General features: G+C 39.0%; 1 protein-coding gene across 1 annotated transcript in view; it reads right to left on the bottom strand.

The window, feature by feature from the left end:
• Positions 1 to 655: 655 nt before the first annotated feature.
• Positions 656 to 14157, bottom strand: part of LOC113393161 (uncharacterized) — a 38269-nt gene continuing 24767 nt past the window's right edge. The window contains exons 18-28 of the mRNA XM_064220100.1: positions 13575 to 13678; positions 12313 to 12544; positions 11669 to 11751; positions 10251 to 10348; positions 9198 to 9336; positions 6266 to 6455; positions 4880 to 5006; positions 3990 to 4147; positions 2324 to 2410; positions 1780 to 1888; positions 656 to 861 (exon numbers count right to left, since the gene is read on the bottom strand). Coding sequence (XP_064076170.1) covers positions 727 to 861; positions 1780 to 1888; positions 2324 to 2410; positions 3990 to 4147; positions 4880 to 5006; positions 6266 to 6455; positions 9198 to 9336; positions 10251 to 10348; positions 11669 to 11751; positions 12313 to 12544; positions 13575 to 13678 — 1462 coding nt within the window. The 3' untranslated portion in view covers positions 656 to 726. The remainder of the gene's footprint in view (positions 862 to 1779; positions 1889 to 2323; positions 2411 to 3989; positions 4148 to 4879; positions 5007 to 6265; positions 6456 to 9197; positions 9337 to 10250; positions 10349 to 11668; positions 11752 to 12312; positions 12545 to 13574; positions 13679 to 14157) is intronic.

The following is a 14157-nucleotide window of genomic DNA, read 5'->3' as shown; positions in this document are numbered from 1 at the left end:
CATAAGCGAAATGATCGTCGGACACACGGTTGGAACGAAGGTTCTCTCGCTATATAATTATTATGTATTAAATAACAGACACGATTAAATAAATCTGTTAATTTACGTTTGAGAATAATTCAATCCCAATAAATAAAATTGTTATTAAAAATCCTGCGTGAATTAAAACAATAACAAAAATAAGATTACGTAATATATAGAATCGTATATATTAGAAAGAGACAGCGAGAGAGTGAAAGAGAGGGAATGGTAGGCTGGAGGCATAACGCTTTTTCCTTACGTGACGGTTTTTGCCAGTTCACTCTACTGTGAGCCGCGTACAAGAACTTCGTTCCAAAAAATGAATAAATAAAAGAAAAAAATAGTTTAAAAAATTAAAAAACACGCTTTTAACACACACTAAAAATTACAAAAGCAAACACTTTCATTTGATATCCATATCATGGGGGTCCATATCATCAAACAGCCAGTCTGCCATCTTAGGGAGGCCGCCATATTGGATTCGTAATGACGTTTCTTAGCTAGTCGTGTATTGTCATGAGAACTCAGAGCGTGTGCAAAATGTCATCCTAATCGAAGACCGGGAAGTGGGTCGAATTAAGATCACCAAGATTTTCTTACATAAATAGTTACAAGTGAAGCTAATATAAGCGTCTTAAAAACAGAATCACATGTCATGTTTTTTATCAAACGTCAGGACTTATTAATATATATATATAATGATGTTTAATCCGTTTGTTTGTTCACTGCATTGAAGTACGAGAGTAGATCGCCATCAGCGCGAGACACCCACGCAGTGTTAAGAGCAATCGTGCCTAACGCTATAGCCGCGCCCTTTTCGTCTCCGAATAACTCCTTAAACTATTACGAAATTAACAGATAAATTATACATATATATATACATTAGCAATATTCGTGACGGAATGAAGTAGCCAGTCATTTTTATAAATATAAATGATATAAATTCGTTCCTGCAATGTTACCGAAAACGATACGTCAAATAGAGCGAAGTGGAAGCTAAAGACTAGGAAGGCAGACCCCACAATCAGATGGGAATAATAAATGCACGGGAGAGAGAGAGAGAGAGGAAGAGAGAGAGAGAGAGAAAGGAAGAGAGAGAGAGAGAGAGAGAGGAAGAGAGAGAGAGAGAGAAGAAGAGAGAGAGAGAGAAAGGAAGAGAGAGAGAGAGAGCGGAAGAGAGAGAGAGGAAGAGAGAGAGAGGAAGAGAGAGAGAGGAAGAGAGAGAGAGAGGAAGAGAGAGAGAGGAAGAGAGAGAGAGAGAGGAAGAGAGAGAGAGGAAGAGAGAGAGAGAGAAAGAGAGAGAGAGATTGAAAGACATATAAAAAATACATTTGTCTGGCACATCTTGTCAAAGCAGTATAAGTCTCAAAACTACTCCATTAAACCATTGGTGAATTAAATGTAAACCACCGGTTCGGAAAAAAGATTCTACCGTGAAGAACCGTCAGAAACTCAGTAGTTACTCGTTTGCAACATTTGAAATACTAAGTTATGTCAGTTAAATACAATTATATATTACATATCCTGCCTGGAAGTCAACAATTATTAGCTCCACGCTTTTTTATCATCTATATAATCTTGTGTTGAATAATATGCCTTATATATAAATGATTTTTTTTTAATAAATATGAATTTATGAAACGATAAAGTTAAATATATCTGAGACCATCGGTGAGTTGCACCTAGAAGGTCTCTTAAAAATCTTTAATGAGGGGGGGATTCTATATTAAGAGGGGGCTGTCTATAGATTGTTCTTACCCTATAATAGTCTCCAGGTTGATGGAGACATCGCGCTGCAGCTTGCAAGGCGGAAGGCGGTAGTTTCACCATGTTCAATATCCTCCAAATACCAGCAGCGCCGCGCCATCTAGTGTTGACAATTGATATTAAAATGACATATCAACGATCAAGACTATTTGAATGTCGTATAGTATTAACATTAGTGGTCATTTTTGAACTTTGATGTTTGAACAGTTTATTAAAATCATTTACCCATCAAGCTTAGACACGGTATAACGTATTCCTAATTAGTGATGGAGGACTGGACGACTTACACTGGACGTTGGGGGGGAGGGGTATATATACATGCAAAGTATAATTTAAATATCTATACTAATATTTTAAATGCGTAAGCAATTCTTTCAAATCCACCCCACTGAACCGAATTTGATGGAATCTCGTATAAAGTAGGTTTGAACTATAGGAAGGACATAGGCCCTTTTATGGTTAACTGTCGACGATCAACGCCTAAAATACGACCGTAGCCGTAGGCCGAGTATTATATGATGTTATCTGTACACACTTGCAAATTCCCTGGCACAGTGACGTCACCCAGGTCTTCCACTCCCGGCCGCGCTGCGCCTCGCTGGACATCACCGTGTACGCGAATCTGGACACATAAACTCACTCGAATTACTGAATCAATATATATTCTGTAATCTTATGGAAAAATGTAAATGTAATCTTATGGGAAGATAGCTGCACATCAAAGATAGTTTATGGTATCATTTCGAAGAGCTCCAGCCGTAGATGTGCAGAAAAATAAAGAAGATTCTCGATTGCAATTTATTAAATTGTTACGATTTAACAAAAAAGAAATAATTTTAGAGAGCGGAAAGAAGTGGCCGTTTATAGGGAACTAATGTATTTGACATTGAAATAAGATAATTTAAAAAAGGTTTCATCAGTTTACAATGAATTGTAATCAAAACCTGTCACAGGTTTTGACGTCTGGTATTCGTGATTCATGTAATCGAACTGAAATAAAATGTTCTACTACGATAAATAATTAAATAAAAAATTGTGTACATGAATAATATAGTTAGTTAAAAATTTACTTGATCTCATTGATTCTTCAGAACACATTAGTTTTGGCTGAATAAACTATACGAGATAATAAAAAAAAAAAAGAAATACTCAAAAAATCTAAACAATAAACGCGAAGTTTCGCGGGCAACACAATAGTATTAATGATTTTCCGAGAATGATTCTCATGGCATCGGTACAAGAAATAAACATAAACTTGTTACTCCTGTTACTCGACTGCCTAGAGTCGGTAACACTTTTGTAGGGTTACGGTTCTGAAACAGGAGCTCAGGAAGCGTTCAAAATGCCTCCGTTGCCAAATTCAGTCAGGGTATTTTCTTTCCCCACCGGTGGTAGTCTTTAATTTGACTATCAATAAGTAAGTATAATGCTTCCATATTGAACAAAGGAATTTAATTGGATTTATTATAATTTAGAGTAATTTGATATATTCAAGAAACATTTGACAAACAAAATGGCGCTTATGCCATTTGAGAATGAGACTATAGTATCTTTGTTTGCATGTACAAGTATTTTTTTTCAAATAACAATCAATTATTGACTTGAATTCGCTCAATGAGTGGAATTTACTCTATAGGACAGGGCGGCAAAATTAAGAAGAAAATGAATTCTTCGCGTCATCACAAATGCTTTTCTTAACATCAAAAATATGAGTATTTATTAAAAATACATTTTTTTTCTGATATATTTGTGTGTAGGGAGTAATCTCCGAAACTTATGCTCCTATTCTAAAAATGTTTTCACCGAAAAGCTATATTAAATCTGAGCGTCACATAAATCTCTATTTGCTACGAAAAAAAGAGGTATGTCGTGCGACACCCAGTTGGAACGAAGTACTTTTTGTATTTAATAACAGACACAATAAAATAAAATGAAAACTCTTGAAAATGACAAAAAATAATATTTTGATTATGTTATTAAAAAGCAATAACAAACATTAAGTCTAAATAATATAATATTTAGCCGTATAAAGGTCGGAAGAAGCAGAGAGTTAGAGGTCGCCTGGAGGTATAACGATACGATTTTTCCTTACGTAACAATATCTGCTAGTTTGAAAGAAGTTCGTTCCAATGTGGGCAGAGTTCTAGTTCACTCAATGAGCGAATGGGCGCGAGTGCGTATAGCGTGTAGCGTGTGCTCACCGGTACAGCAGCCAGTCGTCGCGCGGCGCGGCGAGCGCGGCCAGCAGCGCGGCGTGCGAGTGCGTGGGGCGCGGCGCCGCGTGCGACGCCAGCAGCGCGCGCCACACGCGCCGCCACGCCGCCGCGCCGCGCCGCCGCACGCCCGCCGTGAACGCGCCCTGCGGACACAGTCGCCGCTTACTACGGGTAACTGAGAGATCTGTGTTACTGTATTCGATCTGCGTGTTGCTCTGATCATGTGGACCTCTACAATGGACCGGGCGAGAGGCGGGAGTGTCTAAATACTTGTGTATGTTTGTGTGATGGCTTCACTAGCTTACAGCGTCACCGTGGGGCAAGTACTAGAGTCCGCCTTAATAATTATTTTCAGTCTTTTTAGACTTCAAGTAACGTCCATCTTGAGAATGTCTCCTATGAGATTGCACCTCGGCTCAGGACGTAGTCCGTTAGATGGGAAGCGCTTTAGGTCGTAGCTTCACGATCGTTCGCCTGACGTCTTGACTCTTTGTTTAAAGTGTCGAGACCCTATATATATTGCGGCGATCCAAACGTTAGCGTGATTCAGAAATTTACAGATACCAACCATTCACCAGTTATTTTACTGAGAAAACGTTGTTCCAATTTGAATTGTGAGTAAGCCAGGCTACAAGCACAGGCGACTTAACACCTTAAATCCCTAGGTGAAAATTATCAAATTACCACAAACATCATTCAGCCCATGGAAGTCCACTGCAAGATATTTCTCATCCAAATTGCGAAGTTATGTTTAGCCTACCGCATTCATTTAGACTATTCCAACGCAGAAACTCGATCCACTTAGCTGATAGCTAACACTACAACCGAATGAATTTGATCGTCAACCTAACTAAAAAATTAAAAAAATAACTCACCTCCTGATATATTTCCGGTATAGTCTCGTTGTTATTCATCCAAGCGTCGAACAGTTCCAGCGCTTGTTCTGTAACGTTTTCGTTGCCCCACTCGACACCAGCGGTCAGCAAGGCTCCACTCAACCATCTGAACATTTGGAATTAACTTTTATCTTGTGGTACGGCTTTGTGAAAGCCCGTTTGGCGTCATAGACTACTAAAACCTGCCCCCCATTACGAGCGAGGCCCGCCATAGGCAGAAACTAGTCGACCCTACAGAATTTTGAGCATGAATCGATGACACATTATTAATGTACTGGGGTCTCTAAATTGGACCGGAGGAGGAGGCGAGTTTAAATACTCAAGCTTTTCCAGCTCCAAGTGACGTCCATCCTTATGGTGTCTCCAATGAGAGAGCACCTCGGCTCAGGACGTAGTCGGTTGGATGGTGAGCGCATCAGCCCATAACTCTACGATTTAATATCATGACCGTTTACGTGACGTCTTTTGTCTATATTTTCAGTGTCGAGACCAGGGCCGGATCTATCATATGGCATTTTGGGCATCAGCCCAGGGCCCCGTGGATTCAAGAGGGCCCCAGCTAAGTCAAGTCAAAGTCAAAAATAGACGATAATGCGAAAGAATCCATAACTTTATTAAATTAAATAGATCGTATGGTTTGCAGCCCTGCGAGTCCTGCAATTAATCAAACCCATTCAATTAATTTAATTCAAGTCTACGTTCAGATATTTCTTAGGTGGACCCCTAAGTAGAGTTAGCCCAGGGCCCCCTAAACTTACGGTCCGGCCCTGGTCGAGACCATATATATATATAGGTTGCGGCGAACCAAACGTTCGCGTGATTCAGAAAAATATGACCACATTATTAATTCAACTAGGGTCCAATTCAACTACTAATCCGATTTTATTCCGAAACAACTTCGAACGAACCGCGACTGGATCATTGCGTTCGTCGAATAGGTAAACAGTGGCAATTACGTTTCCATTTGATTACGATGGACTGCCAGTTTGTTAATAAAAATTAGGCCCTGTATTTGTATATAGTGAGCGTATTGAGCCGAGATGGCCCAGTGGTTAGAACGCGTGCATCTTAACCGATGATTTCGGGTTCAAACCCAGGCAGGAACCACTGAATTTTCATGTGCTTAATTTGTGTTTATAATTCATCTCGTGCTCGGCGGTGAAGGAAAAACATCGTGAGGAAACCTGCATGTGTCTAATTTCAACGAAATTCTGCCACATGTGTATTCCGCCAACCCGCATTGGAGCAGCGTGGTGGAATATGCTCCAAACCTTCTCCTCAAAGGGAGAGGAGGCCTTTAGCCCAGCAGTGGGAAATTTACAGGCTGCTAATGAGCGTATTTAATACGTATTAAGTGAAACTTACAGCTGATCCTCACTTATCCCTGGATCTTGTAATTCCTGGTAACTGTATAACGGTAAGCGCGGCGGAAGGGTACTGAGCAAATTTTGAAGGTGTGGCCCTGATGCCGCCACTTGGAGTAGTTCTCGCCACCAGGACAAATGCCCGACCACCACACGCCATACCGCCCAATGTCGTTCCGTCGCCAGATGAGCTGGAAACATAAAATTTTATAACAATAAACGCTTATAAATATCATAATCATTATTCTACTTGCACTTGCATGTAACACAAATCAAACTCGTGTTAGAGACTAGCCCTAGCCTCCATACGGTGCTACGTCATAGGATATCATAATTAATTATATCATTAATAATATCATACATTATAAATATATACAATTATTATTGTAATTAATTGATCAATAATTTGTACAACTTTAGTTAGTATTATTTTATATGGAATAACATTTAATACTGGCATGTAACACTATTTCTTATTTAAAAAATGATTGAGCTGTCATAAGGAAAACAATTGGAATATTGTGAGGGATTGTAAAGAAATATAGAGACATTGGAGCATCATTGTAAAACATAATTTTATTTTGCCATCCCGAACTACGGAAATTACACTTGATTAATATATCTTTATTAATAATTAAATACTAGATGAAGTAAACTTATTTTTTTATGGCATAGGCTGCACTGGCTCTTAGACCACTTGATGAGTCAACATTAATTACATCGCCAATACGCAACTGACCCGTAAAACGGAGATGTTATCACCCTTACGTCTGGAATTACACTGTCTAATAGTGTTGCATATCGATAGTCCACTATCGATAGATGGTTAAGGTGTTAGCGATAGTATCGATATTATTGTTTTGACGACCTCCGTGGTCGAGTAGTGTGTACACCGGTTTTCATGGGTACGCCACTCCGAGGTCCCGGGTTCGATTCCCGGCCGAGTCGATGTAGAAAAAGTTCATTAAATTTCTATGTTGTCTCGGGTCTGGGTGTTTGTGGTGCCGTCGTTACTTCTGATTTTCCATAACACGAGTGCTTTAGCTACTTAAATTGGGATCAGAGTAATGTATGTGATGTTGTCCAATATTTATATTTATAATATTTATTGTAACGAAACTATTACTTTTAACCTAAACTATCGATAGTATCTTTTGTTATGACAGTATCATTGTTTTCTAATTATTAGTTTTAGTTTTTTTTTTTTCTTTTATTTTTATTTCTTAACTTTTGTTTTAGAGTTCAATACTTTATAAGTGCATGTTGTGTTCTCCTATAATTGGAGGTACATTTAATATTTTATTGTCTAAACTTGTATTTTTTGTATTACATGTGTACCTGTGTTGGAGTTCCATATTAAATAAATAAATAGTATCACTGCTACCAATTCAGCCGAGAGCTACAGAGAGCTGCCGATAATATCGATAGTTTGCCGTAATCAATAGTATTGCTAACGGAGAGGTATCGATACTATCGATAGTACTATCGATATCCTGTATAGTTTTCGAGGTCAACTATCGATAGTCAAAATATCGATAGTTCTGCAACGCTGCTGTATAAACCTTTCAAACCGAAACACAACAACACTAAGCCTTGTTGCGTGGCAGTCGAAACGTCTCAATAACAAAATCGTCGAAACCCAAAACGTCAAGTAGATTTCGACCAATGATGGCATTTCAATTCAAGGTCAATATTGTTTATTTATTTTTATTCCTTCCATTGAAATCAACTCATATACAGTGGACTCCCGGTGATCCGGCCCCTGACTAATCCCTCACCCCCTGTAATCCGCCATGTCTATTATTATTGAATCAATCAATCAAAATGTACATTATTCAAGTAGGTTTTTACAAGCACTTTTGAATCGTCATTTAACGAACTATTTAAAGTAAAGCTACCACCGGTAAGTTTAATATTTCTTTGAATATCTTCGCTAATGTAGGTAATGCATGATCGAGCAGGTTGCAACCTGTACGCGCCACCACTGTTGCGCTCGACGTATTTTTGTTTTGATTCTGATTGCTCGGTTTGAATTTGACTACGTGTGATAGCGGAGTAAAATTGGTACTTCAGAGTATAACATATAGAACCTTATCATTGGATATTAAATTTGTCGAATTACAAGGTACTCTTTTGTAAAAAATCCGAACAGGGTCTTAGGCAGTACTATATGATACGACAAATTCGATAGTCGGCAACTGCTCCGCAGAACGTTTGTCGCTGTCCACTGAACTATATTTTGCTTGTAAGTATCAAAATATGTATATAGGTATGTTACCTAAATACTCTGTAAGGTTTTGTTTATTTATATTAAAAAAAAAACCGAATATGTTGGTATTTGTTATACTATAAACTGAAAATCATGGTTAGCTTTTACAAGAGAAATTTCACAAATTGTAATTATTTTAACTAACGTTACGGTAACGCTGTAATCTGACAAGGTAACTAGCAATACAATATATAAATATATACGCAAAAAAAAGTCGAAATCTTTGTTCAATATAGAAGAGTCATACTTGTTTTATTGATTGTCGGAAATCTACCTACGGATCCGGAAATAAAAGTATCGTCGAAGGAAAAGTAGGGCTATTCTGTAACAAGAAACTCGGATCTCACCGCTGAAAACGTGTGCGAAAAGTCAGAATGTTATATGTGATGTTGACTATAATATTACATGTATCAAAATGGCGTATCACTGTAAGTCGGTTGTCAACATTACACGAGTGAGATACGAAGTGATTTCATACAGAATCGCACTGTAGACCCGAGAAGAACCGACGAGAGAAACTCAAACGAGATTCCAATTCTAGTTTAAGTATGTAAACATAAAATAAATTCAATATTAATATTCAATGTATATGAATGTTAAAGGAAATGATATATGTATTTATGTTAATAAATTGACATTTCAAATGATGAGGCGTTCCACTCACCGGCTGCGGCGACGGCGCCGCTGGCGGGCAGGCGGCCGGCGCGGCTGAGCACGAAGGCGTCGTCCAGCTGCAGCGCGCGCTCGGCCGCCGCGCCGCTCGCGTACAGCTCCGCCGCGCGCCGCGCCGCCGCCTCCGGGGACTGCGGGCGGACGCACATGAGGACATGGAGATGACGCCTAGCTTAACACGTTGTTAGACTAGCATTCTACGCGGGAGATTTTATATAGTACTCCAATTTGTGAGCGTGCGCACAGTCGATGTTCCCTCACTATAATATAAAGACGAACAGACCGCTTGAAAGATCTCGAGGTTCTACGACCAGTGCCCGAGTCGTGCCAGTGAGAATTATTGGGTTTCTCTTTAAGCAGGAGTTTACAGGCTAGATCCAACCAACAGAGGGACAATTCTACTAAGTCATAACAATAACGGAAACACAGTCCGCTCGTTTGTTTTAGTTCTCTTGTACTGCGACAATCTATCTACTCGTAGCTATACAAAGAAATCTACCACCGGTTCGGAAATAAGCATCGTATGAAACAAAGTCGCTTACCGCTGCCTGTCCCTGTGTGTGCTTACATCTTTAAAATTCTACAACAGATTTTGATGCGGTTTCTTTTATTAGATAGAGTGATTCAGGAGGAAGGTTTATATGTATAATACAAGCACAATATAGTAGAGAAACACTGGTAATTTTAGAAGTATCTGAAGTGATGTCGTAAATAAACACATTTTTGCGCTTACATTGCAAACACTGGCTGAGCCCTACGAGATAGATCAAAATAATATACACCTTAAAAAGGTCTTAAAAAAATCCGCGGTCGTTTATGTGTATCTCTTAAGTACAGTACACAATTACAGCATGTAATTTAAATGAATATTTTCGAAGATATTACAGATTTAAAACGCAGAGACATAGCGGTCTGTATTGTCTAACGACTGATGACTGTGAACGTTGTAAGACATTCTGTAGTATATTTAGTATCAGCATTGCACCCGAGCGAAGCCGGGGCGGGTCGCTAGTTACACTATAATGAATATGCTGCTATCACTGACCTCTCCGGCGGTCCGGTCCTGTGGCGCGACGCGATAGAGACCCCGAGCGCCAACATTGTATCGTACCCATTTGTGTTTGCCCAGCTCTGGTATCACCACTAGGAAATTATAAAATATATCATATAATCTGTACGTATTATCTATACATATAATAAAATTGCTGTGTCCGTTTGTAATATTAAAATAACCCATTTTTAATGCAAATGCAAATGTATACACGGTACATATACCGAAATAAGACTTTTTCAAATTTTTGTCTGTCTGTCTTGTATCGGCTAATCTCTGGAACGGCTGGACCGATTCTGACGGGACTTTCACCGGCAGATAGCTGATGTAATAAGGAGTAACTTAAGCAACAACAATAACTTTTTTTGTTAAATACAAACGCGCACGAAGTCGCGGGCACAGCTAGTATGCATTATATAATTTGGCACGAAGTTCTGTAACGCGGCTTACAGTAGAGTGAACGGGCAGAAATCGTCACGTAAGGAAATGCGTTATGCTCTCAAAGCAACCTTTCCCTCTCTTTCATGAAACGAAGGGTTATGTGGGACTCACCAGCAACCAAGTGTATAACCACTAAAAACCAGCGGTGCTCTCACCATCCATTTGAAGATCGCTACGGGATTGCTTGTGCATCAACTCAACAGTGAGACCCTGACGGTTGTCATAGGCGAGCCATCTGTCGGGGCGTTCTTATACATGCGCAAGAAATCCTATTACGACCCCCCCCCCCCCTAAGAGATGGAGTGGTACTGCTGGTTTTTCAGTGGGTATTCCAGTGAAGTTACTATGAACTGAGACCCATATATATATATATGCTTTTATTTAGAAATAAACCAAACAAGTGAGTGACTCAGTACGCTCGACAGACGTGATAATTTAAAATGTTCGAAATACGACTAGCGCTATAGGTTAGAGTGAGAGAGGAGGCCTGCCTACCGCAGTCGTATATGTTAGAGAAAGGGAAGCCAGACAGACTGGCACCGTAACGCGTTACGTAACGAAGCGGTTTCCCATAACAAGTTATAACTTCAATAAAATAACGCATTCAAAATGAACACCACAGATCATCAAGACCTGGCCAAGTTATTGAAATATTTCTTCTGTCATTGAAATCAGTTTTGAATAAATATATTATAATTTGACTTTACTCAATTGAAAAATAAATACGTTAATTAAGACAATTAGAAAGATTTAGAAAAAAAAACCGCCTCGATTTAGGCTCGGGTTCCATCACAGGACAGTAATTATTGCAAATCTGTTTATTTGAAAAGAGCAACTATGCGAGTTTCTTGCCGTTTCTTCTCGCTGGAGGATGCTGTCCTAAACGGTGGTAGTTTTTAAATGATTCAAAAACGCTTCATTGTGGAGTTTACTTGAATAAAATTGATTTGATTTGAATGTGTTCGACTTACTTTCCGTGTCATTCATCCAGATGAGGTACGTGACATTTTCTGACCACCTCGACGTGTGTTTCGTGTCATTCACTATGTCATACCTGCGAAGAACGTTTACAAACTATATAAAGATGTAAGAAACCAAAACATTTGCGATCAAAACGCTTGCAAATTGGGAGCAAACGTGCAAAGATTCATTGTTTCCTGAACACAGATGGACCTGGTTCATTTTTCGGAAGATCGGAATTGTGTATCTTGATTCAAAACCTAAACGCTTACAGTTAAACAAAATGAAAAGATATCTTTTAAATTATTAAAGATTACTTCTATAATAATTTACAATGCTTGTTTTTGTATCGTCTATGCTAATATTATGTATGCGAAATTAACTCTGTCTGTCTGTTGCTTTTTCACGGCCACTGGACCGAATTTGATGAAATTTGATATGAAGTTTAAACTCCAAGAAATGAGAAATACTTACTTACCTAACACGTGACAACAAATCCGTAAAATGCGGACGAAGTCGCGGCTGGCAACTAGTTACTAATATTACAATTATTACGTTTAGAAATGGACTCGTTAAATGTAACAAAATGATCTTCAAACAAATATTTACCTACAAAAATGAATCGTTACCAAAGGTAAGTTTAAGTTAAACTTACCAAGTGCCATTTTGTATGTTTTCCGTGACGTTCCTCCATAATTTTGTGAGGTTCTCTAATTCTTCGTCATCGCCATTGTTAAGTGGTCCGACTGAGAAGGTAACTGGTATGACCCATTTCGGTGCTGGTGGTGCTTTTGTCGTTTTGACTGTTGTCCGCTTGGTTGTGGTTCTTGGGGCGGCTGTCGTCGTTGTGGCATTGATATCTTCCTCAACGATTTCGGTGAAGTTTTCTATGAATATTAAGAATATTTTTCTTAAATGGTTTTACTTGGTTTAGGTAGGGGATTAATGTAAGCCCGTCTTAGTACGTCATTCTACCGCCTCACAGCAATACTTATTATTACTTGAGCATATTTAAGGTTGGGTCTCTCTAGTGAGTATGATACATACTCGTGTCAGAGAAACCCACTCTTCCATAAAATCATGTGTTATATAAGCAAACTAAAGAATAAACAAACTTTTAATTAATATAAATAAAGTTAAAGAGAAAAAATAAAATAAAATGAAGATTACTGAAATTAATAATGATTACAAAATGCATGTGTGTTTGTGTCAGGCGAGTGTGTAGGTCAGGTATTGTTGTGTTTGAGTTGGAAGGGTGTAACTATAGGCACAAGAGCCATACCCCCTTATTTCTATGTTTGTCTAAATCATCGATACTAATATTATAGATGCCTAAGTAACTCTGTCTGTAGTTGTTTCAAGGGCAAAGCATTTAGCCGAATTTGATAAAACTTAGTTTAAGACAACGAGCCGAGATGGCCCAGTGGTTAGAACGCGTGCATCTTAACCGATGATTTCGGATTCAAACCCAGGCAGGCACCACTGAATTTACATGTGCTTAATTTGTTTATAATTCATCTCGTGCTCGGCGGTGAAGGAAAACATCGTGAAGAAACCTGCATGTGTCTAATTTCAACGAAATTCTGCCACATGTGTATTCCACCAACCCGCATTGGAGCAGCGTGGTGGAATATGCTCCATACCTTCTCCTCAATGGGAGAGGAGGCCTTAGCCCAGCAGTGGGAAATTTACAGGCTGATTATGTTTATGTTATGGTTTAAGACAAGCTTGAACTCCAAGGAAGAATAAAGGCGAAACTTTTTATGCCCAATGTCTAACGACCGACGTCTAAAACTCGAGCAAAACCGCGGGCGATAACTAGTATTTTATATTCCGATAATCAAAAACGAAAATCTAAAAGCGAAATAATCGTTCGCAATAAAAAATATAACATATGAGTTGAGATCCAAAACTCACCTGGCTCGTAGAATATTTCATCCAGCTCTGCTCGAAGGTCTAAGGTTAGGAGGTAGTTCAGCATCGGCGGTTCAGGGTCCGGTGGATCCGCAGACATGACAAATCTGAAAGTTGAAAATGATTGAATTTTAGTTGAAACAGTTACGAGGATTCGTGTAACATGTTTAAATTTTATTATGTCGCATATTTTAAAGAAGACCAGCCAACTACGCAGGACATTACATGGCACAATTGTGTGTGTGTGCGCGAATAGGTGCACGCTCTATTCCCTCACTCATAACCTGAAGCACGAATTACAATTTGTGTTTAGTTTAGCTTTGTGCAAGTCCGTCTGGGTCGATGCTAACCACTCATCACACACTTTACGGATTTGTTGCGTTCCGGTTTGAAGGGTGAGCGAGCCAGTGTACAAGGGACATAACGTCTTAGTACTGAAAATTAGTGAAGCATTGACGTTATAAAGATTGGTTAATATTGTTCACAGCGCCAATGTCTATGGGCGGAGCTGATCACTTAAAATCAGGAGGCCCATTAGCACGTCAGCCTACGTATATCATAAATAAACACAAAAAAATACATGATC

This window comes from Vanessa tameamea, chromosome 31 (assembly GCF_037043105.1).
Source record: "Vanessa tameamea isolate UH-Manoa-2023 chromosome 31, ilVanTame1 primary haplotype, whole genome shotgun sequence".
Taxonomy (NCBI): domain Eukaryota; kingdom Metazoa; phylum Arthropoda; class Insecta; order Lepidoptera; family Nymphalidae; genus Vanessa; species Vanessa tameamea.
This window is presented reverse-complemented; position numbering and strand designations above follow the sequence as displayed.